This window comes from Urocitellus parryii, chromosome 11 (assembly GCF_045843805.1).
Source record: "Urocitellus parryii isolate mUroPar1 chromosome 11, mUroPar1.hap1, whole genome shotgun sequence".
Classification (NCBI taxonomy): Eukaryota; Metazoa; Chordata; class Mammalia; order Rodentia; family Sciuridae; genus Urocitellus; species Urocitellus parryii.
In genome coordinates this window covers 19,984,985-20,010,726 of record NC_135541.1, presented here as the reverse complement: position 1 = coordinate 20,010,726, position 25,742 = coordinate 19,984,985, and the positions used below count along the sequence as shown (strand labels likewise).

Below are 25,742 nucleotides of genomic sequence, written 5' to 3'. Positions count from 1 at the left end.
ATTTGGAAAAAAGAATAATTTGAGAAAATAACATTTCTATAACTAGAATTGTGCTTTTCGTTTAAATTTGTTAAGACACATATTCTGTATGTATGTATCTAAGGCATATCATGTCTTACATTGCTATGGGACAGTTACCCTGTATTCTAGTTGGTTTTAGAAAAGAACTGACCAGAAGATTTCTATAGAAGGAGTCCTGATTTTTTCCTGTTGCACTCTTAATTTTTATTAAGCAGAGATAATGGATGGCACTTATCTATTTTCTCATAAGAAGAACCTGATAGTAGCTGGGTGCATTGACACACACCTGTAATCTCAGCAACTCGAGTTGCTGAGAATTGCAAATTTGAGGCCAGCCTCAGCAACTTAGGGAGACCCTAAGCAACTTAGCAAGACCCTGTCTCAAAGTAAAAAATACAAAGGGCTGAGGATGTGGCTCAGTGGTAAAGTGCCCCTGTTTAAAATCCCCAGTACCAAAAAAAAAAAAAAAAAAAAGAAGAAGAAGAAGAAGAATCTGATGGTATATCTTGCTTGTCTTTTTTTTTTTTTTTTTTTTTTTTTTTGCAGGGGAGGTGTACTGGGGATTTTAGTATTATCCCACCATGCCCAGCTGACACTTTTTATTATTTATTTGTTTATTTGGGGTACTGGGGATTGAACAGGGTTGCTTAACCACTGAGTCACATCCCCAGCCCCCCCCCCCTTTTTATATATTTATTTTTTAGTTGTAGGTGGACACAATATCTTTATTTATTTATTTATTTATTTTTATGTGGTGCTGAGGATCTAACCCAGTGCCTCACACATGCTAGGTGAGCACTCTACCACTGAGCCACAACCCCAGTCCCCAAACCCTTTTCCTTTTTATTTTTTATTTTGAGACATGATCTCTAAGTTGCTTTGGGCTTCACTAATTTGCTGAGGCTGGCTTTGAACTTGTGATCCTCCTGCTTCAGTAGCCCTGCCAACTCTAGTGATTGGGATGACAGGTATATGCCACCTTGCTTGGCTCTTTGCTGTAAAAAGTGCATAAGGGACAGGAGACTGGGGAAACAACTTTAAAGTTATCTGGAGTTTAAAGATTTAACTCAATGGCAAAGTGATTGCCTAGCATGCACAGGGACCTGAGTTTGGTCCTTGGCTTTGAAAAAGGAAAAAAAAAAAAAAAAGATCAAATCCAGGGCCTCTGGAATGTTATACAAACACTCTAACTCTGAACTATGTCCCCAGCTCTTCTCTGATTTTTTTTTCTTCTTCTTCTTCTTTATGGTACTGGGGATTGAGGGACATTGAGCTATGCCCTTTTCTTTTTTCTTTTTTTTTCTTTTTTGGTACCAGGGATTGAACTCAGGGGTACTTGACCACTGAGCCACATCTCCAGCCCTGTTTTGTATTTTACTTAGAGACAAGGTCTCACTGAATTGCTTAGTGCCTTGCCATTGCTGAAGCTGGCTTTTGGACTTTTGATCCTCCTGTCTCAGCCTCTAGCGCCTCTGGGATTACAGGCGTGTGCCACCACTCCCAGCAGCCCTTTTTTATTCTTTATTTTGAGATAGGGTCTCAGTAAGTTGCTAAGGCTAGCCTCAAATTTGTGATCCTCCTGGCTGAGCCTCCAGAGATGCTGGTATTATAAGAGTTTGCCACCACTCTGGGCTCTTATCTAAACTTTTTTTTTTTTTTTAGTCGTAGATGGACTCGGTACCTTTATCTAATAATTTATTTTTATGTGGTGCTGAGGATCGAACCCTGTGCTTCACACATTTGAGGCAAAGCGCTGTGCCACTGAGCTACAGCTCCAGTCCTTATCTGAACTTTTTAAAGTAGATTATTTGCAAGTTGATTTACAACTTTATAGTTTCTGTGGTATTCTCTCAGACCATAAGATTGCCACCTGGTGGTGCCAAATGTCAATATAGGGTGCTGAACTTGAACTCAAAGGAAGGGATTATCTATGTGCTTTCTAAATGTTCTCTAAGCCTTGTATTTTTTCCTCTGGATGTAGAACAAAGTAGGGCTCATGAAGATGAGGCCAAGAGTCAGAGATTTGAAAAGCAGCTCTTCAAATGAATGTATAACAGGATCACTAGGGTAGTGTTTTTTTGTTTGTTTTTGGTATTGGAGGTTAAACTCAGGGGCACTTTACCACTGAGCCACATCCTCAGCCCTATTTTGTATTTTATTTAGATAAGGGGTCTCACTGAGTTGCTTAGCCCCTCATCATTGCTAAGGCTGTCTTTGAACTCATAATTCTCCTGCCTCAGCCTCCTAAACCGCTGGGATTACAGATATGCATCACCTCACCCGGATGGGTATTATTTCTTAACCTTCTTTGTACTCAGGCATATTTTGTCAGTCTGAAGTGTAACTCTCAAAGCAGGAAAAAGAAGACTCCATACCTTTTCTTAGGGCAGTTTTTCAGACTGAGATAGGCCCCTTTTTACTGTGGACCCCTTTTCAAATATCACCTGATTGAGGTTTGAGACAATGATCAATGATATATGAAGGCAATGAAAATCAAATTCAGAATAAGAAAAACTCAGGTGGTAAAACCAGGTGGGATGTAGTCTTGCCTAGAAAAAAAGTTGAGTTAGCCATCTCTCTCACCAGTGCTATGTAACAAAATTCATTAAGAACAAGTCAGGACAGGTGCGATGGTGCACATCTATAATGGCTCAGGAGGCCAAGTTGGGAGGATCACAAGTTTAAAGCCCTAAGAAGCTTAGTAAGACCCTGTCTCAAAAAAATATATAAATCAGACCCAGGATGTAGCTCAGTGGTTAAGCGCTCCTGGGTTCAATTCCCTATACCAGAAGGGGGAAAAAAAAAGGCACAGTGGCACACACTTATAATTTCACCTGTTTGGGAATGTGAGGGAGGAGGGTAGCTAGTTCAAGGCCAGCCTGGGCAACTCAGACTGAAATATAAATATAAAAAATAGCTCAGTTGGAAGAATACCAGCTTAACATGGGTAAAGCCCAGTAAAAATCAAAATGAAATGGGAAATACTGTAAGTCTTTATCAAGGAAAAGAATTTAGGAAGACATATATTTTCCTACTTAGTGCTTAGAACAAACTATACTTTTTTTTCCCTTTCTGTTGTTGGGGGGAGGGGACAGGACAATCTCCTTTCTAATGTCCTGTCCTATCCCCTGCCCAGTTCCTGTAGGCATTCTGAGGTAGTAGGTGGGCTTTAAATAGCATTCAGAAGTACGTTTTTTTGTAATGACAATTTTCAAGACAAAGACAGTTGCCTTTAGTATCTATAACATGGGTTTTGTAGCTCCAGTGGTCTCGCCTGTCCATAAGATTGTATTATCTCTTTTTCTTTTGAGATTGCATTATTCTTTCTTTGATCTTTTTTTAAATATTTATTTATTTATTTATTTTTAGAGAGAGAGAGAGAGAATTTTTAATATTTATTTTTTAGTTCTCAGCGGACACAACATCTTTGTTGGTATGTGGTGCTGAGGATCGAACCTGGGCCGCACGCATGACAGGCGAGCGCGCTACCGCTTGAGCCACATCCCCTGCCCCTTTTTTTTTTTTTTAATACTGGGGATGGATCTCAAGGCCTTAGACATGGCTGACAAATGCCCTACTACTGAGGAACACCATCAGTTCTTTTTCTTTCTTTCCTTTTGCATTTTTGGGAATTGAACGCAGGGTCTCAGGCTAGACCAAATTCTTTCCCACTGAGCTATACCTCCCAGCCCCTAATTTTATTCTTTCAAATGTCTTTGTGTATCAGGGTGCAGCTGTTTGCCTCAGATGGAAATCAAAAGATTACTGTTATGAATTTAGAGTGGATTGTCTTTGAAAGTCAATAAACTTTCTCCTTTTTGAGTGTGTAGCTCAGTTTTTAGATCTCAAGAACAGATAAAACAAATACACTGTTCTACAAAGAAAAATCAAAATTGTAAGTCAAAGTCAGATTAATTAGCTTGGGCCCTTGCATTTGGAGGTTTTGACCTTGGAGGTCTGGACTAGGAGGGTACATTCTATGTATATTATTAAGAACTATATATATGGGGCTGGGGATGTGGCTCAAGCAGTAGCGCGCTCGCCTGGCATGCGTGCGGCCCAGGTTCGATCCTCAGCACCACATACAAACAAAGATGTTGTGTCCGCCGAGAACTAAAAAATAAATATTAAAAATTCTCTCTCTCTCTCTCTCTCTCTCTCTCTCTCTCTCTCTCTCCTCTATCTTTAAAAAAAATTTTAAAAAAAGAACTATATATGGAAGCATGTATGAGAGAAGGAGAGATAAATGTTTTTTGGTATTGCTGGTGAAGGACATCCCTTCCTACTGAAATCTTTAAATTCTGTGTAGGAAAAGGCAGGAGAAAATCACAATTCTTCCAGTGATTTTTTAGCTTCAAAAAATCAGCATACCTGTTGGGCATACTTTGAGATGACATGTCCTAAACTCCTTGAGTGCAAAAGGTATCTCAGTTTATGAATCCTTTTATACCAGTTCCTTATCCTCCCTAGTTGTTTCTGGTTTTGTTTTTGTAGTTAAATATCACATAGGGCTGTGTTACTGAGTGTTAGAGCATTTGCCTAGCATGCTCAGAGGCCCTGAGTTTGATCCCTACCCCTAGCAATGCCAAAAATAAAAACCTGCCAGGCCAGATGACACACACCTATAATTTTGTTGACAGTTCTTGTCCTCAATGCCAATGCAATAATGAGGACAAGGTTTTGATAAAAAGGAAGAAGTTTTGTTGCTTTGCTAACAAGAGACAAGGGATTCCTGTCCCAGAGACTGTGATTCTGCCCATTAGAGTTAGAAATGAGCTTTTTTTTTTTAAGAGAGAATTTTAATATTTATTTTTTAGTTATCGGCAGACACAACATCTTTGTTTGTATGTGGTGCTGAGGATCGAACCTGGGCCGCACGCATGCCAGGCGAGCACACTACCGCTTGAGCCCAGCCCTAGAGATGAGCTTTTTTTAAAAAGAGATGATTTAGAGGAATCCTGTTTTCTGAGATTAGGAAGAGAACAAATATGTTAGTTTTAGAGGAACAAGTACTACATTCAAAGCATTAAGTGGACCAGTGTTAAATTTTCCTACTGTCTTATTTCTACATTTCCGTTTCCATGGGAAAATGGTGGTTGACATCTGAAGCTGCTGCTTTCTGAGAAGGTTGTAGTTGGGAGAGGTGACCCAAAGTTCTTGTTCTCTGTTAGGTGGGACATGGGCAGTTAAGTATATCCAACATCACCATAGTGGCAGTTGGTGGGTGTTTGGACAAGGCAGACATAGGGTAGATATCATGCTAAGACAAAAATAATTTAGCAAAGCATTAATTTTTTTAAACAATCACAAAAGCAATTAATATTACAGGAAGGGTTCTTGTGTGCCTAATAATCTTAGGCACAAGATATCTTTATATCTTGTATATAAAGATATACAAAAAGATAGTAACTCAAAATCATACAGATCAAGTTATCTATGTGGGAGGTTAGGAAAAATGTGTAGGTCTATGGGATCAGGCTCGAATTGACTTAGGACAAATTTGTGACTTTAGAATCCTTTGTGATCATTATTATTAGTTAGGCACACAAGAACCCTTCCTGTATAGCCTCTAAACTTACTTAATTTGGGTTAGGGCATCTTAGGTTACATTAAAAAAACTTTTGTTTTAAATGTTCTCGTATGACTATGCTTTGGTCATACTCTTCTGCCAGGTGTTTTAAGACCAAGTTGGTCAAAATTGACCTTGTTCTTATCTGTACTTAGGGTCAGCTGGGAATCCTCAGAGGTTGATCTTGGGAATGTGTGAGAAACCTCCTGGCTTCTTTAGCCTTCCTCTACCAGTCATGCCATCTGTCAGGATTGATCAAGGTCTTGCTGACCATACATGGCTTCCTTTTGAAGTATCAGGGACATTTCCCTGTCCAGTGACCTTCCTCTTTGTATTACGTGCACTGTTCTCTGGCTTCCTGTTCTCTAGTATCCTCTTGATCCCCCTGATCAGGAGGTTGGGTGACTCACCAGAGTTGCAGGCCTTTAGCAGGGTCCAGTCATTCTCTAGGTCCTAGCTGACCTTAGAGAGCAAGGGCCCTTGGCCCTTTTACTTCCTTGACTTTGATTTCCAAGTTTTTGATACTAAACATTCAGCAAGCCAATTTCACCAGTCTTAAAGTGGGAGTAACAGTTTATTACTGCAATATCTATAATTTTGCAGTTACCTTTTTCATTTAGTTGGGGTCAGTATTAGTCCTAGAAGTCAGAATTATATTCTATCTGTCCTGTGTGTGATGATTTATTATCTTAAATTAGAGCAGGTTAATTTTTTTAAAACCTCTCTTACAAACCTAAGTACCTCTTACAATTAACCTTTTACTTGTGTTTTGTGTTATATATCCTGTTTGAGATCACACTAATCGTCACCTCCAGGCAAAAAAACACTATCTTTTTTTGAATTTTTTTTTTTTTTTGGTCTTAAAAAGGGGAGACCATGTAGAGAGACAGCATGCCTTTATTTTATTTGTTTATTTTTATGTGGTGCTGAGGTTTGAACCCAGTGCCTCACACATGCAAGGCAAGATCTCTGCCACTGAGCTATAGTCTCAGCCTGCAAAAAACTATCTTTTGATCACAAATTTATTTTTATTTTTGCTACTAGGGATTGAACTCAATGGTACTTGACCACTGAGCCACATTCCTAGTCCAATTTAGAGACAAGGCCTCACTGAGTTGTTTAGTGCTTCACTGTTGCCTAGGCTGGCTTTGAACTCACAATTCTCCTATCTTTTCCTGAGCTGCTGGGATTACATGTGTGTGCCACCATGCCCGGCTTGAACACAACTTTAAGTAAGCTTAATTCTAGCCAACCTCAGAGCCATCTCTTTTTAAAAAATATTTATTTTTTTTTAAAGTATTTATTTTTTTAGTTGTAGTTAGACACAATGCCTTTATTTTATTTATTTTATGTGGTATTGAGGATTGAACCCAGGGCCTCATATATGCAAGGCGAATGTTCTACTGCTGAGCCACAACCTCAGCACTCAGAGCCATCTTTTTTTTTTTTTTTTTTTTTTTTTAGTTCTTGGCGGACACAACATCTTTGTTGGTATGTGGTGCTGGGGATCGAACCTGGGCCGCACGCATGCCAGGCAAGCGCGCTACCGCTTGAGCCACATCCCCAGCCCCTCAGAGCCATCTTAATATGGAAAAGGATGAGAGGCAGAGCCTCAACTGAGGTGAGACTGACCTCTTGACAAATCTTAAGAAAGTATTTTACTTCTGAATCTGGTCTTTGCCCCTCTTAAAAATATTATTCTACGAAGTTCTCATATATTATTTCCTGAGTATCTGAATATCAGTTAACATAATACAACATTCATCTGAAATACAAATTCTAAGAGTTCTTAACCCTTTTGTAGGGGAAAAAAATGACAGAATGTTTTCATGTTCCACATTGTCAGCCTTTGAACAAACCAAGTTCTCCATTTTATTCATTTATGTATTTCAAAAATACATTTGATTTCCCATTCCAGTGAAAAGGGTAACACAAAATTTTATACATAGCTTATTGACAAGAGGTTACCTTTATCCCTGGAGAGAGTTGGATAATCTGACATACACAAGAAACTGTGCCTTAATCTTTTTTTTTTTTTTTAATATTTATTTTTTAGTTCTCGGTGGACACAACGTCTTTGTTGGTATGTGGTGCTGAGGATCGAACCCGGGTTGCACACACGCCAGGCGAGCGCGCTACCGCTTGAGCCACATCCCCAGCCCCCAATGTGCCTTAATCTTTTCTTCTCCCAGGTTGCATTCAAAGGGGTGGAGTACAGGAAATTTTTTAGCCTGAACTGTTTCCCTTATTATCACAATGCTATCAACTTTAAATGAGTTCCTCACTGCTGGTTGTACCCAGGGGCTCCTTTGGGGCCTTTTCTTTCATTAGACATATTGATATTCAGTGGGGGAGGCCCTTTCTATCCTTTTCTTTAGGCTTCCTTGAAGATCCCTTTTCAGAGGTAACCAACAAAACAGATTTGCTTTAGTTTCTGGATTTGTTTATTTACTTTTCTGGGTTCAGTAATTTATCCTGCCGGCATTTAATTTGATGGGATACTGTACAGCAAGAATTGTTCTTCCCCAGTGATACGTGTTCCCTGGCCAGATGAGATGTCCTGTCAGATCTTAAAAAGGGTAGACCATTCCTGTCTTCAGGTCATACACTAACAGTGTTGGGATGTACTGCCATGTCCTTGCCAGCAGCCTCCACACACCCGACCCCATGGGCAAAAGGACTGGAAGGCCAGGCACAGGCCAGGTTTTCTTTGCCTATTTTTCTACAAACCAGGCAGCTTTCCTGGGATTTTTTCCCTTTAGCCCAGGGCTTGTGTCTCTGCTCCACAACAAGATGCTCTGCAGCTTCCTGGGCCAGGATAAGAAACAGTGCTGTACTGGGTTGAAAGGATTTAAATCTTTTTAAAACCCTTTCTTGTATAATAATTCAGAAAAAACATTTAAAGGCCACCTTGTATTACAGGAAAACATCTTCCTCTTAGGCTTATATGTACAGGTGGCCCATATAGCCAAGCTCCCTTCCCAAGAATACAGGTAAGATTAATGTAGCATGGCCCATGTCTTAAAGGACCAGTAACGGAAAAAACAAACAACAACAACAAACCACAGAGACAACCAGAAAGGAAACCCCCAAATGATGATCAACACCCTTTTGTGTGTTGGGGGGGGGGAGGTGCGGTGGGTACCAAGGATTGAACCTACGGGCATTTAACCACTCAGTCACATCCTCAGCCCTTTTTATATTTTATTTTGACATAGGTTCTCAGTTGCTTAGGGCCTTGCTAAATTGCTGAGGTTGGCTTTGAACTTACAATACTCCTCCCTCAGTCTCTTGAGCTGTTGGGATTACAGCATGAGCCATTGTACCCAGGTTATAGAAACCTTTAAATTAATACAAACCTTCATATTCAGAATTTCTTCTTGCTTTACCTCTGACAGACCAACTCCAACTGCAAGATAATATTGTATAATTCAGAAAGCCGTTCAAGGGTCAGATAATTATAGTAGAACATTTTCTTTTTCATAGGTTTATACATATAGGTGGCCCTTTCTTCCAATTTACCTCTCACAGACCAACTCCAACTGCAAGATTGTATAAAAAAGAAACAGGTGACCAGAGGGGATACCCTAAACCATGGCCATTAGACCTTTAAACAGAACAGATCTTTCCCAGGAGACTTCCTATAGGATCAGCACAGCACTGCCCATGTCTTAAAATGAGCAGTCACATATGCAAACAAAAGCAGACAACCAGAAGGAATTCCCAAATGCAAGGCAAACAAACAAACCTAGAATAGAGTAAAAAAAAAAAAAAAAATTCTTGGTGTTTATATTGCTGGAAATCAAACCCAGGACCGTATGCATGCAAGGCAAGCACTCTACCAACTGAGCTATATCCCCAGCCCTCTCTGTTTTTGAATCCTGCTTACCCATGGTTCCTACATCAGTGGTACCACAGATGTTCCCACAAAGACATACCAGATATATGGCAGCTGCTGGGATAGTTCCTCAGTTCCTCCCTCTACTCATAGGAATAGCTTCTCTGGTTCAAACTGAGGCAAACTCACCTGTCTCGTAATTCTCAACAAGTTGGCTAGCCAATTTGCATCCTCAACATGAAAGTGAGTTTGCTTGGAGTGCCAGACCTGCTCAAGAAAGCCAGGGCAGGGGCTGCTGTCAAATCCTACCTGGGGTGCTAAATTTGTTACCAAAAGCTCAGTCCTTGTCCCCAATCCCAATTCAATAATGAGGACATGGTTTTGAGAAAGGGAAAAAGAAGTTTTGTTGTTTTGCTAGAAAAGGAAAAACGGGATTCCTGTCCCAGAGGCTATGATTCTGCCCATCAGAGACTTTTTTTAGAGAGCTGTGAATCAAGCCAGGTGCAATGGTACATGCCTGTAATCCCAGCAGCTCAAGAGGCTGAAGCCAGAGGATTACAAGTTCAAAGCCAATTTAGCAACTTGGTGAGACCCTGTCTCAAAAAAAAAAATTAAAGGGCTGGAGAAGTGGCTCCATGGTTAAGCACCCCTGGGTTCAATCCCTGGTTACCCCCCAACCCTCCCCAAATCCTCCTGAGCTTAGAGAAGAGAGGTTAAGAAGGAGAAGACCAGGGAGAAGAGAGAAGATTAGGAATGAGAAACTACATATCAGTTTTAGAGCAGCAAAGCTTAAAGTGGACCACTGTCAGCAACTTGGGAGGCTGAGGCAGAATAATTACAAATTTCAGCAATTTAATAAGACCCTGTCTCAAAATAAAAATTAAAAAGTGCTGGGGATGAAGCTCAGTGGTAAACTGCCCCTGAGTTCAATCACCAGTACAGTTTTTTTAAAAATATTTTTTTAGTTGTCAATGGACTTCATTTATTTATATGGGTGCTGAGAAGTGAACCCAGTGCCTCACACATGCTAGGCAAGCACTCTACCACTGAGCCACAACCCCAGCCCACCAGTACAATTTAATAAAAAAATGATAATAAAAAGGCTAATGATGTAACTCTGTACTAGTATCCCCTGAGTTCAATTTCTAGTATTGTAAGACAAACAAATGTAATTATACAGTACAAATTATATCTCTTTTTTATTTATATTTTATTGTGTTTTAATGTAAACTTCAGAATTTAATTTGTTTTAAAATATAATGAAGGTATTAAATACAAGGAAAATGTGTATGTCAGCCTTTTAATGTGGAGTTGGCATTCTTTATTTACTTTTTTTTTTTTTTTGCTGTACTGTAAATTGAACCCAAGGACACTCTACCACTGAGGTATATCCCCATCCCTTTTTATATTGAAACAGGGTATCACTAAATAGCTGGCCTCAAACTTGGAATCCTATTGCCTCAGCCTCTAGCGTTATGGGGATTACAGGTGCCACTATACCTGGCTAGAGTCAACTTTCTCAACCCAGCAACAGCAATGAACATTTTGATTATTTTTAGTTTATTTATTGAAACGGTTATGTTGGTTCTTATCAAACTCTTCTGCTAATTTTGGATGCATGTCTTAGCCTAGAGAACAGATTTTCCCTCATTGCAAAGCTTATTGGTTGAATGGGAACTGAACCTTATTCTCACATGAATACCCTAATTAGAAATATCTCCACATTTTTTCTCATCCTATGACATACCACTGTGCTAATCAGCTTTCCATTGCTGTGACAAAATGCCTGAGAAAATCAGCTTAAAGGAGGAAAGGTTTATTTTGGCTCACTATTTCAGAGTTTTCATTTCATGGTTATATGGCTCAGTTGTTTCTGGGCCTAGTGAGGCAGAACGTGATGGTGGGAAGCATGTGGTGGAACAAAGCTGCTCACCTCATGGCAACAAGGAAGCAAAGAGCAGCAGAGGAGCTGGGGATACAGCTCAGTTGATAAGTGCTTGCCTAGTATGCACGAGGCCCTGGGCTCAATGCCCAGCACCAAAAAAAAAAAAAAAAAAAAAAAAAAAAACCCTAGCAAAAACAGGCAGAGTATGCTATACCATAATTTTTAAGGTGACCTAGTTCCTCCCACTAGATCCTACCTCCTAAAGTTTCTACCACCTTTCATTAGTGCCACGAGCTAGGGACCAACCCTTCCACATGTAAACGTTTAGAGGACATTCCAGATCCAAACTCCAACAACTCTGATCTTGACTTCCCTGTCCTTATTGACTTCTGAGCTGCCTTTCTCATTCCTCATAAAGTAGGAGTAGTAAACCCACCGCTGAGGAAGCTGCAGGGATGGGCTTGGCTGTGAGTGTTGAGCAGAGGGCTTATGTGGTGCCTATGGGGGCAGCTGCCTCAGCTCTAGCCCTTTATGATAGTTTAAAAACAAGCCAAGTGCTGCAGTTTTTCAAAACATCCCAGAAATCTCAGATTTGGCTGGGGCGGTACTGGGCATTGAACTCAGGGGCACTTAACCACTGGGCCACATCCCCAGCCCTATTTTGTATTTTATTTAGAGACAGGGTCTCACTGAGTTGCTTAGCGCCTTGCTTTTGCTGAGGCTGACTCTGAACTCAGGATCCTCCTGTCTCAGCCTCCAGAGTCATTGGGATTACAGGGATGTGCCACTGTGCCTGACTAGTTTTTTTTTTTTTTTTTTTTTTGAAGGTGAAAGCTTCCAGGGCTGGGGCTGTAGCTCAGTGGTAAAGTTCTTGCCTCACATGTGTGAGGCACTGGGTTCAACCCTCAGCACCCATAAAAATAAATAAAGATCCTGTGTGTGTTCATCTACAACTAAATAAATATTTTTTTTTTTTAAAAAAAAAAAGATGAAAGCTTCCAATATTTTGGAGAAAAACACCATGGGTCATCACAGTGAAGGGCAACCAAATCATGTGTGAACTAAATCAGGTCTACTGGGAAGCCTCGCTAAACATTTCAGCCAGTAGTGTTTCTCTGAATTATTCCTGTCTAGTTAGCGTTAAAGATTTGCCATCTTTCTCAATTTTATAATTATTGAATGTTTGCTTGTTTTGTCCTTCTGAACAGAAAGAAAACTCCCAGATGGCATATAACAAATGGTTATTGACTACTTCATGATCCATGGGTTTGAACATTTTAGGACCATGTAAAACTCTCGAGGCAGAGACTAAAGATCAACTTCTGGAGCAAATCTCAAGATCATAAGAATCTCAAGTTACAAGCCACAGTTTCTGACCTTGCTATGCAAAAGCTGGACTTACCTCCTTAACTACTTGTATATGGGTATTAGTGATTTCTTTGTAACTATACAGGTATACATATCTCTGATCCAGTCATATGCTTTTCTGATTGAGATGGTGGTCTCATTATGTGGCCCAAACTGGTCTCAAACTCCTTGGCTAAAATAAAGTTCCCATCTCAGCTTCCTGAATAGCTAAGCCTAGAAGTAATATTTTTTGAACAGCTTAGCTTGCTGAAAAAGACAGGATCCCCCCCCACCCCACCCCCCGTGCGCAAGAATTGAATTCAGGGCCACTCAACCACTGAGCCACATCCCCAGCCCGATTTTGTATTTTATTAGAAATGGGGTCTCTCACTGAGTTGCTTAGCACCTTGCCCTTGCTGAGGCTAGCTTTGAACTCGAGATCCTCCTGCCTCAGCCTCCCAACCCGCTGGGATTACAGGTGTGCACTACTGCACATAGCAAGATGGAATTTTTTGTTGTAACAGTTGATAGTTTGTTTAGTCTAAATGATCCAAGTCATACCTTCTGGCTCTGCACACCTGTTCTAAAATTATACCTATTGCCATGTTATACATGTGTACTATATAAAATGGATAGCATGACTTTTATAGAAAGTAATAATAGTGGTATTTATCCCCTAAGTAGCTGTGTGTTCTCTCTTACCAATTCTCTTTCTACTTGGGCTTTGGAAATGGAATGTTCCAAGAGAGCAGATCTACCCTCCTCAAGGTGGGAGAAAGTTATTTTGAACTAAGAATGGGCTTATCTCCCTGATTCTGTCCAATAAAAGCCCTGAATGTCACCGGGCATGGTGGTGCACACTTGTAATCCCAAAGGCTCCGGAGGCTGAGATTGGATGATGGCAAGTTCAAAGCCAGTCTTGGTAACTCAGCAAGCCCTACTCAACTTAGTGAGACCCTGTCTCTAAATAAAATTAAAAAAAAAAAAAAAAAAGGTTGGGGATGTGGCTTAGAGGTTAAGCCCCTGAGTTTAATGCCCAGTTCCAAAAAAAAAAAAAAAGCCCTGAATGGTATCAACAGTACCAACTTTGCCTCAGTGAGACTATGAGACTGAGAATTTAGTATCCTTGCCTGAGAAACCTAGAAGTTGGAAAAAAATAGCCTCTAAAGCTCCTTCCAAAGCAAACATATTTGGTTGGTTGTTTCTGGGTACTGGGTATTGAACCTAGGGACATTCAACCAAAGCTATAACCCCAGCCCTTCTTATTTTTTGTCCTGAGACAGGGTCTCACTAAGTTGCTGAGGTTGGCTTTTAGACCTCGAAACTCAGGAAGATTAGGATAATTCCTCCTAACCATAAAATCTGTAAGAATTTGTGGTTAAGAATCCAATTAGAACCAGTCAGCATGCTGTCCCTCTCTCTGACAGGATCCACTTTTTCCCTTGAGAGTGTCCCCTTTCCCTTTTCCTATCCCTCCAACAAAATCATACTTGTTATTCTGAATGTATGTCAAAAATCTTCTGACTTGATTGCAAAAATCAGGGTGGGGGGTGTCTTTGCATTGCCTCAGTCTTCCAAAAGCCCCCAGCCCTGTAACCCACACTTTAGACTTCTGGATAGATTGCCGCATGCAATTTTGTAAGTCCATGCCTGTAGTCACAATTCCCATTCTGAGTTCCAGGTACCTTAAGGCATAAAGGAACTGGCTTCTGGTTATTTTACATACCTTCTTTGAGCCTTCCGGTTTCAGTGGTCTGTTTCAGTGACACTTAACCCAGGTCTTCCTTCTTCCAAAGCCCTTGCCAATATATTCCTTAGGGAGATGATACTTTATGTTTTAATGTCTATGTTCCATGTTACTCATATCTGGCATTAGCACCCTTTTATATGCTACTTTCCCCCCACCCCACAACAAAAACTCCTAGGCTCAAGTGATCTTCCTGTTTCAGCTCTCTGACGAGTTTTTCTTAATTACACTGATCAAATCCCCCTGTGCATTGTTATACTATTCTAATTAGATGTATTTTCCACTCTTCAAGGCATACCAGAAAAATTTTTAAAATTAAATATATTTTTAAAAAAATCATCAGTTATTGGGCTGGGGATATAGTTCAGTTGGTAGAGTGTTTGCCTCACATGCACAAGGCCCTGGGTTCAATCCCAAGCACCACAAAAATATAAATAAGTAAATAAATAAATTTTAAAAATCAGGAGTTCTTTGCATGCTGTGTTCACTTTTTTCCTCTTTAATTTTTTTATAGCTGTAAATGGATACAATACCTTTATTTTATTTATTTGTCTTTATATGGTGCTAAGGTTCGAACCCAGGGCCTCACACATGCTAGGAAAGCGCTCTACCACTGAGCTACACCCAGCCTCTATGTTCACTTTTGTATGAACATAAAGTTAACAAATGTTACACAGTCCCTGCCCAAATTATTTGAATTCCATGCAGGGATCTGGGTGCCTGGAGGATGATACCAATAGTGGACACTAGGTTATTTGTGGAATGAACAATGGAGATATTTGGTACTTTCTATGGTATACAGACCCAGCTGGAATATAAAAGTTCCTCCAGGACTTCATCTCATTCCTCTGCCAAACATGTGGTAGGGATTCCAAAACTAGGTGTACAAGCCTCACATTCCAACAGGTGGGTATTTACATGTGTGTTCCATATAAAGGTAGGAACAAGAGCCTCTGTTTGCGGTTCTATTTTTTTTTAATACTTTTTTAGTTTTAGGTGGACACAATATTTTTATATTTATGTGGTGCTGAGAATCAAACCCAGTACCTCATTCATGCTAGGCGAGAACTCTACCACTGTGCTACAACCCCAGGCCCTGCTTGTGGTTCTTTCCTGTAAAGAACCACAAGCAGGTGGTGGCACATGCCTGTAATCCCAGCGGGTTGGGAGGCTGAGGCAGGAGGATCTCGAGTTCAAAGCTAGCCTCAACAAAAGCGAGGCCCTAAGCAATTCAGTAAATAAAATACAAAACATAGGGCTGGGGATGTGGCTCAATGGTCGAGTGCCCCTGAGTTCAATCCCTGCTACCTCTCTCAACCCCCTCAAAAAGAGTATGACCCCAAAAAGGAAAGGGAGAGGGGCGGGGGGGGGGGTGCAGGGGAGGAAAGAAAGAAACAGAGCAAAGGCAGGCATTCTGAGTAAACTCAAAGATATCGAAGAGCTGGCCCTGCCCAAGTCCGCAAGCAAAGGGATGGAAGCCCAAGAGTCCGGCTGGGCAGGGAATCTCGCGGCTCCTATTGGCTGGACTGCAGACGTAATTGCTCTTAATTGGCCGTTGCGGGGAAGCGTCGCAGGCTGTGGATCGGGTTTCTGCTGTACTGGGGGATTCCTGGGAGCAAGTGACCTTGGGGACAAGGCAGAGTAGTGTCACATAGCTCGCAACAGCACGACCTAACATATCACCAAATAGTTTTTAAAGCGCAGGAAGAGCTAAGCGAGGCTAGCTAGCTCTCCGCAGGAGAGGGCTGCTAGGCACCAGCCACCTTGTTCGAGGTCCCTGATGACCAAGTCGTTGGCGTGGTTTGTGGGGGCAGTCGTTAACTTCTCAAGCCTCCGCTTCTCCTGTTTTATTACTGTTTCAATTTTATTTATTGGTAATGAGGTGGAACACAGGAGCGCTTTATTACTGAGTACATCCCCAGTCTTTTATAAATTTTGAGGCAGCGTCTTGCTAAATTTCTGAGGCTGGCCTCAATTTTGCAATCCTCCCGCTTTAGCCTCTGGAGTCGCCAGGATTACAGGCGTTAGACACCGCGCCTGGCTTCACCAGTTCTAAAAAGGAGACGGCGCTTAAGTTTAGTCGGTAGCTTATAAACATGGGCTTTTCATTAGAGGAACCCAAGAAAAATTTCTCTTCCCCACCCCAAACCGAGATTTAGGGGTGTCTGGTAGGCCGCAGGCCTCTCCAGGGATCTAGCTGCTGGACTGTGCATGAATTTCCAGGAAAACTAGTTGTGGGGGAGAGCAAGACTGAAAGGTTCCTGTGGTTCTTCTAGTGGAGTATTCGCTGGAAATTAGACATCAAGCTGTGCTGGCTGGTCACTCGCCCTAGCTATGGGATGGGGGTTGCGGGGACAGATTTTCACTTCATTGGCATGGACCCAAAATATTTGATGGTCTGGTACGAAAGTTTCATAGTGTATCTTCCACTGCCCGCGCTTGTTATGGGTCTCCTCCCTCCCGATAGAGAAAAAAGTTTAAGTCAAATCAATACACAATAAAAGGCACGGTATCTGTATTTTATTTCAGCATTTTTTAATTATGCAAGAAAGTCCCATTTCGTCATTGGAATTATTATTATTATATCTTGAGACTCAATGAATATATTTGTCATGTAATGGCCTGCAAATGTAGTTCTTAAATGATTATGGTCATGTTTTAAGTTATTTTGAAAGCGTTATCTAAAAAAAAAAATATATTTTTAGTTGTAGATGAGCACAATATCATTATTTATTTGTTTAAATGTGGTGCTGAGGATCGAACCCAGAGCCTCACATACGTGCTAGGTAAGCGCTCTACCGCTGAGCCACAATCCCAACCCTTTTTTTTTTAAGGGCGATAACTGAAGTAAAGGGAAGAAGAAAATGGCTTTTGTTTCCAAAGTTTTCTATAGGCTTTTTAAAATAACACAGCTTTTTTTTTTTTAATAGTAAATCTAAGAAGATATCTTTAGAATTTTTATTTATACCTTTATTCCATTCAATTATTTTTATATAGTGCTGAGAATCGAACCCAGGGCCCCACACATGCTAGGCAAGCTCACTACAGCTGAGCCACAATCCCAGCAGAGCACGGTGGTGCATACCTGTAATTCCAGAGACTTAAGGCTTAAACACTGGGACAGCAAACTGACCTTGGCAACCTGGTGAGACCCTGACTCAAGCCAAAAAACTGGGGATGTAGCTCAGTGGTAAACCTTCAGTTTCAAACAAAACAGAACAAAACAAATAAAAAATTAAATTAAAAAGCATATCTTAATATTGTCCTATCTTTCTAGTACTACTTTTTTTTTTTTTGGTATTGGAGATTGAGCCCAGGGGTGCTTAACCTCTGAGCCACACCCCCAGTCCTCTTTATTTTTTGAGACAGGGTTTTGCTAAATTGTTGAGGCTGACCTCGAACTTGGGATTCTCTTGCTTCAACCTCCCCAGTCGCTGGGATTGCAGGTATTCACCACCGCAGGGAGCTAGTATTACACTTTACTGGAATAAAATTGATTCAGTGCATTATTTTACGGAATGCTTATGTATATCAATTGAGCTGCATGGTGCTTGAAGAGTGTTCTGCTTCCTTTCTTTTAAAAGAAACTAAAGCAAATTTCAGATATTGTATTTCAACCACATACTCATAATATAGTTCTTTTATTAGTTTTAAGTACAGTACTAAGTGAATTCCCAGAGTGTGACACCCATGATTAAATAAAATGCAAATATATCCCCGAGTAAAAATGGGCCACTTTTAGACGTCCTACTAGAATGTTGATTATCTGAGCCTCTTAATAACTCAGAGAACATACACAGTGGCTTGAAATGTCACAAAAATTATATGTATTTTATTAATATTATTTTCTTTTTGCAGTATTGGAGATGGACCCAGTGAATGCCAGGCAAGCATTGTACCACTAAAAAACATTCCCAGCCTGCATTTTGTATTTTATTTTTTGGCTTGAACCCAGGGGACTTTACTGCAGAACATCCCCTGACCTTTTCTTTTTTTCCTTTAACTTGAGGCAGGGTCTACTTAGTTACTGAGGGTCTAAATTGCTGAGGCTAGCCTTGAACTTGACATTGTTCTGCCTCAGTTTGGGATTACAGGCATGTGTCACTGTGCCAGACCCATGCATCTGTGTTTTTTAAATATTCCCTTATGTGATAGGATTGAGACCCTGTGGACAGGAAGAATCAGATGGTCCTACTGCCCCTCCCTGGCATATGTATGGGGAGGACAGAGGAAAATCTTGACTAGAGGGCCTATTTTGCATGTAAGAAACACTGGGATGCTTTTGAGAAAACACTGATGCCCAGGCCCAACATGCTAGAAATTTTAATTTGCCTAAGCTTTGTATTTTACTTTTTTGGTTGTGGTGGAAATCAAAGCCAGGCCCCTGAACACGACAGACAACCAACTCATATCACTGAACTACACCTCCAGCCCGGCATCTATATTTTTTAAACCTTTGCAGATGACTTTAATGTGTAGCCAAGGTTAAGAACCCTTGGTATAGAAACAAATATTGTTCCATTTTTCCCCCTTATAGGCTGAATAAAAATGTAAATCCTTAATAAAGGAATTAAGTAGCAGTATGTAATATCAATAAGGAATTAAAAGATTTTCTCTGAGGATGTAGCTCATTGATAGAGTGCTTGCCTAGTATGGGCAATGCCCTGAGTTGGATCCCCAGCACTAGGAGTGGGAGTGGGGGTTAGAAAGATAAAAGGAAAAGGGTATATCTAGTGGAATAAAGAAACTATATAATGTGAGAGAGGCAGGGGGATTGCCAGTTCAAAGCTAGCCCAGACAACTAAGGGAGACCCCGTCTCAAAATTAAAAACAAACAACAACAACAACACAACAAATTAAAAGGAATAGGGCTGTGGCTCAATAGTAAAGTGCCCCTGGGCTCAATTCCCAGTACCCAAAACAAAAACAAACAAGAAACCTCAACTGTATAGTAGAATGTTTATCTAGAAATTTGAAAGAGGGAAGCAGACAAAATATAATAAAATCTTGGATGTACTTTCTAAGCCATTCAATAGAATCAAACTTGCAAAAGATCTAATCAAGTCCAAAGGTAAAGAGGCAACCGGACTTCAGTTTCCTATTTAAAAATGATGAGTGGCCTGGGAGCAGGATGCACACATATAATCCTAGAAGCTTGGGAGGCTGAGGCAGGAGGATCACAAGTTCAAAGCCAGCCTCAGCAATTTAGCGAGACTCTGTCTCAAAATAAAAAATAAAAAGGGCTGGGGATGTAGCTCAGTGGTAAAGCGCTTCAGGTCCGATATCTGATACCAAAAAATTTTTTTAAAAAATTAAAATAAATAAAAATGATGAGCAAGGGGCTGGGGATGTGGCTCAAGCGGTAGCGCGCTCACCTGGCATGCGTGCGGCCCGGGTTCGATCCTCAGCACCACATACCAACAAAGATGTTGTGTCCGCCAAGAACTAAAAAATAAATATTAAAAATTCTCTCTCTCTCCCTCTCTCTCTCTCTCTCACTCTCTCTTTAAAAAAAAAAAAAAAATGATGAGCAGGGCATAGTGGTGAACACCTGTAATCCTAGCTACTCAGGAGACTGAGGCAGGAGGATTGCAAATTCAAGGCCAGCCTGGGCAACTTATCAAGACCTCGTCTCAAAAAAAAAGAAAAGAAAAGAAAAGGAAAGAAAAGAAAGGGCTAGGGATGTAGCTCAAAGGCAAAGCATCCCTGCGTTCAATCCTCATTATTAAAAAAAAATAATTAAACATTATGTCTTTAAGAGTCCCTTTGCTTCTCTTGCTTTGTATGGCTTATACTTATTAATTATACTTAAATATTTGACTTCTTGGTGGCATTAATACAGTTCTGTGGGGAGAAAGCCGATGTTAAAAAATAAAGTTTATAGAACATCTGTTGATTTCATCTTTCTGGCCCATTCATGGTTCCATTGGCATGGATAGTCAAGAAACTCCTGTATCAAAATACAATATTAATTATACTTCACAATGTATGAAACACTGGCTAAACATTGCCATTCCTGATAACCTGAATTTTATCACTTAAACTTTCATAACTAAAGCCGCAATTTTTTTAATATTTATTTTTTAGGTGTAGATGGACACAACACAATACCTTTATTTTTATGTGGTGCTGAGAATGGAACCCAGGCCCCGCCCATGCTAGGAGAGAGCTCTACCACTGAGCCACAATCCCAGTCCCTAAAATTACATTCTTTATGTAGCATTTATTCTGTATAGGATTTATCCACATACAATGACTAAACAACTTTAAAACAATGGACTGTTACTTGTATAAAATCACCTTATAAAAGAGAATGATACACAATACACCTGTGAGTAAGCTGATATTCTAGGATTCAGAAAACCTGATCATTCTAACCCTATTTTTTGCCATTGATTCACTGGCTGTTTTAAATAGGCTGCTTTACTGTTCTGTGCCTCAATTTCTTTACCTTTCATGTGGGATAACTGTCCTACTTCATAGAAATGTAAAGAAAAACAAAAATTATTAAATAATTTGCAGATATAAAATGCTATATAAATGATAAATAGTAATACTGATACACTCTAATATAAAATAACATAAAAATTTTCATATAGAGAGTTTGGTCCTCCTGTACCTGTTTACTATCACCGTTCTCAGTTACATACGTCTTTTTATGCCATAGTGATTTTAGTGATTTTCTACACTACTAATTTCAGACTGAAAATACATTTTAAAAAACTAATATGAGTAGAAATTTCAATATATCTTAGCACGACTTAGCAAAATAATTTTAATGAATTGAGTTCTGAGCTCATATATAACCGGAACACCAAGTTTTTTTCATCCACTAAGCAGTAACTTGGCCACATAGGAAGCAATGACTATGTTTTGATTGTATTACTCAAAAACATAATATTGAAAAATATTAAAACTTCTGTTCTTAAAGTTTTAAGATCTCATGATCATACAAGGAACATCAAATGCTAAAGATGTGATCTGCTCACTAAGACATCCTATCTTAGTTACCTGCTTATAAATACAGTCAATAATAGTAGTAATGAAGTGAGCTTTTGATACTCAAGGGGAATACAAGAAGTTGTCTAGCTCCATGATTTTCAATTCTGAGTTCTGCAGAGGCGCCTGGGAAGAGGCACAGGGAAGATGTGCCACAGCAGCTTGATTTTAGAGCTTCTTCCTCCAATGTTGAACTTCTTTATGAAACAATTCATTTGAAGTTTCTTGGGTTAAAAAAATTTTTTTTAAAACTGATGCTGGTTTGTTTTTCTTCTTCCAGACACTAGGCATGACTGTAGTAGTGGTTTATTTTTGCAAAACTTCATCCCTTCAACCAGTCACTCTTGAAAACAATAAAGTGAGAAGGACATCCAGAAGATAATAAACAGCATATCTGCAAAAGCAAACTTTGGCCTAATCAATTCCCATTATTTTCTTGATGTTGAAGAAGAAAGAAAAAAAAATCCTTGGCATAAATAAAGCTTATTTAAACAAATTATATCCCTGTGTAGCATTTTCCCACATTTAAAAGCTAAAGAATTCAATTTTCTCAGAAATCATTAATAGATAGTTTCATTCTAGAAAATAATTTTCTCTAAAGTCTTACATACATATGATATGATAACTGGAGTCATTATTTACAACTTGCAAACATTCTTAAATGTTCTTCTTTTATGCTGCTAAAATGATAGAATAGATGTTTTGTTTGCTGAATCTGACAGCTGTTTGGTGGGTACTGTTTGATGCTTGATATAAACAGTTATGAAAAAGCATTCTTTCTGAAAAAGGCAATTAAAGTGCTGGTAACAGTGTGTTCAGTGGACATTGCTGAAGTTCATGCTGATGTGTGTGAAGTTTGCATGCAGAAGATAATAGCATAAAAGAACATTTAGGTCATAGACTAAAGTGCGTTAGGGTATACACATGCAAGCACTACTTCATTTCTATGAATAAAGCTCAAATCAGTCATTTTTCCTATTGGCCCCAACAACTAAAAATCAGGTTACAATTTGGAAAGGTGTTAGTATCACTCTGGTGAGACTAGAGAATGGCAGGCAATGCCTCCCTCTTCAGATATTACTTAGTAGTTAAGAATCCTGATTTAGGAATGGTCATGTTGGGAGAACCAATGAACTCAATACACACAGGTAGTCTTGAGCCAACTGGAAATTTGCCATCAGGGCAATCTTGGAAAAGACTTAAGTATCATGAAACAAAAGTAGTTATTTATCTATTTAAAAAATTTTTTAAAGGATATTAAGTCTTGTGCCCACAAGTTGGTATCAAGGACAATCATTAACTAAAGAATAAGGAAATAATAACAAAAATATCATCTTGAGGTATGTCATGGCATTTAAAAATACAGTATAATACATGGATCCTCACTATATGCCATAATTACATTATATTAAGCTTCACTATGGTAACTTGCAGAGACCCCTCTTTTGTGTGTGTGTGTATGGTACTGGTGACTGAGCCCAGGGGTGCTTTACCACTGAGTTACATCCACAGCCCTTTTAATTTTTTGAGACAGGGTCTCCCAAAGTTGCCCAGGCTGGCCTCAAATTTGCAATCCTCCTGCCTTAGCCTCCTTTGTAGCTAAGACTACAGGCATGTGCCTCTGTGCCCAGCACAAAGAACTTTATGAAGTACCATTGTTCTGATATTTATATTTTATCCTTAGAACTAAAAACAATGCTTCTCCAATTTTGCTGTGATGTTGGAATGTTTCATAATTCACACTGGGGAGAAGTTTAAACTTTGTATCCTAGGATAAAAATTTGTTGTGAAAAATATAAACAAGATATGCAAAAATGCTCAAAGCATTTAAGACAATAATTTGTTCAAATAGTTTTGTTTTAAATTTATATATAAATAACCCGACAAAAATATGACAGAATGTATTTTAGTGACATTACTTAACACTATTTGAATAACTTAACATAAAGATATAGGTTGCTGAAAGTGACTAAATTCTTCTTTCATACATTCTAATTCTTTGTGTGTGTGTGTGCTGAGGATTGAACCCAGGGCCAAGTGCTAGGCAAGCACTCTACCACTGAGCTATATCCACCCCTGCATTTTCTAATCCTGATTCTCATAATGTGTTTTTTAATTCTAAATCTGACTTTTATCATTACTGCAGGCCTGTAAGGTTTGATTTCAATTCTCTGTCATTTCAGGAGACATATTAGGAGAGACTGATAAAAGAGGATTACTTAAAACCATAGTCTGTCCAATCATCAGTTGTACCACTCATATTTTCTGACCTTAATTTCCTCAGAGGTACTATCTCCTTTACTAAATAGTGAGAAAATATGTGATAGAGCACTTTAAAGTAATATATAGCACTAGATAAACGTTAGAAATTATTCTTAAGAACTGGAGAGAACCTTCTAATATATTTTTTAAACTTTTTATTCATTTTTTTCTTTTAGAGAAGAAGAAAACTGTTATTGACAGATCTTTTTTTTTTTTTTTTTACAAACTAACTACCTTTACTTTTAGGCAGTGTGTTTCCTATTTTGAAAAAATGATGTCTGTATATAATCTTTGGTCAGCCTCTATGTTAGTTTTTTCTTTTAAATAATACTGACTACATAAAAGTTATTTTTTAAGGACAAAAATTTTAAATATGAACAAACTCAAGCATTTCTTATTAGTCTTCAGTCATTAATCCTAATCATTTAGAATACTAGAAAGTGATTGGTTGCTTCAGATCTGAAATTAACAGCAAAGTGAGTTGCTACACCCTTAAATTTGCTCTTACCCGTTTTCCCTGTGAAACTTAATATTGGTAATGTATTTGTCTTTGAAACATCTTAAAATTGTCTTATATAAAGCTTGGCTATGATAAATTTATTTAAAATATTTTCTTTGAAGAAAATTTGCTAAGTATATCTTCCAATATTAAAAGAAAGAACGTATCTGTAATAAAGAGGGTAACTGTTCATCCATCATGCCAACTCAAGCTAGGTCTTTCTTTCCAGTGCAGCAACATATTTTAGGGCAACAAAGTTCAGAATGGATACAATGGCCTGTTCAGAAAGCATGCAAGTTATTTCAGGTCATTTCTTTTAAGTCAGTATGATAAATTTGTTAACCAGACTCTGACCATGGAAAGGAGAGATACAGGAAGTGAATGGAAATTGCAGACATGCCAGCTCTGTTGGTTCATATTACAGCTACCTAATGTTGGGCTTTATTTCTTTTTCTTCTTCTTCTTCACTATCATCAACCTGTTGTATGACCAGATCGGCAGACCCATCCTCTACAATCTCCACATAGGATCTATTCTCATCTTCACTCAATTGCCATCGGGAATGTTTATCTCCATCTGATGGGGACATAAGATGTTGCTCAGCTTCCAAATCAATGGGGAGGCTGTCTATGCCAACTTCTGCAAGACACTCATTACACAGTCTGTAGCGCCTGGTTCCTTCCTGTACCACTTGCCCTGTTAGGTCAGTCACATGGCGTTTGCATTTTCTGCAGATTAGTTTGCATGCCTGGTGAATCTGTGTAGAGATTTAAATAGTGATAAAAATGATTTTTCAAAAGCAGGACAGTTTGATATTTTAGGTATCAGTTCATAAATCTGAGATGTCCAAAGCCATGCATTAGACTCAAATTAACATCTAATCATTAGAAAAGGTTTGGGGGATAAATTGATGTCACAGAAATATTAAATATCATTTTCTCTAAATGATAGTGGTTTTATTATTTTTTAAAAGTTTGTATTAGTTATTGATGGACCTTTATTTATTTGTTTATATGTGGTGCTGAGAATTGAACCCAGAGCCTCACATATGCTAGGCAAGCACTCTATCACTGAGCCAAAACTCCAGCCCCAGTGGTTTTATTTTTAATGTTACATACTGAATAATTTCATATATCCTTTAACCCAACAGTATTTTGATATCTAAGGTAAAAAGGGACACCTTCCTAGCATAAAAATAATTGCAAACACTTACTATGTGCCATGTATTGTATTATATTGTTTTTTTAAATATTTCTTGAGTTGTCAATGGATCTTTATTTTATTTATTGATACATGGTGCTAAGGATCGAACTCAGGGCCTCACGCATGCTAGGCAAATACTCTACCACTGAGCCACAACCCTAACCCCCCATGTATTGTTTTTAAAGACTTTACTATTTTTTTTTTTTTTTTTTTGCAGTACAGAATGGAATCCGGGGTGTTCTAACACTCAGCTTTGGCCCTAACCTTTTTATAAGACAGTGTCCTGCTAAATTGCTGAAGCTGGCCTCAAACTTGAGATACTCCTGTCTCACTCAGCCTCCCAGATTGCTAGGGTTACAGGGCACACCACCA

General features: G+C 39.1%; 1 protein-coding gene across 2 annotated transcripts in view; it reads right to left on the bottom strand.

The window, feature by feature from the left end:
* Positions 1–23,296: 23,296 nt before the first annotated feature.
* The window catches only part of Zbtb8a (zinc finger and BTB domain containing 8A), a 47,229-nt gene continuing 44,783 nt past the window's right edge, over positions 23,297–25,742 (bottom strand). For both annotated transcript variants that reach the window (XM_077803699.1, XM_077803698.1), the window contains exon 5: positions 23,297–24,924. In XM_077803699.1, the coding sequence (XP_077659825.1) occupies positions 24,592–24,924 (333 nt within the window). In that variant the 3' untranslated portion in view covers positions 23,297–24,591. The remainder of the gene's footprint in view (positions 24,925–25,742) is intronic.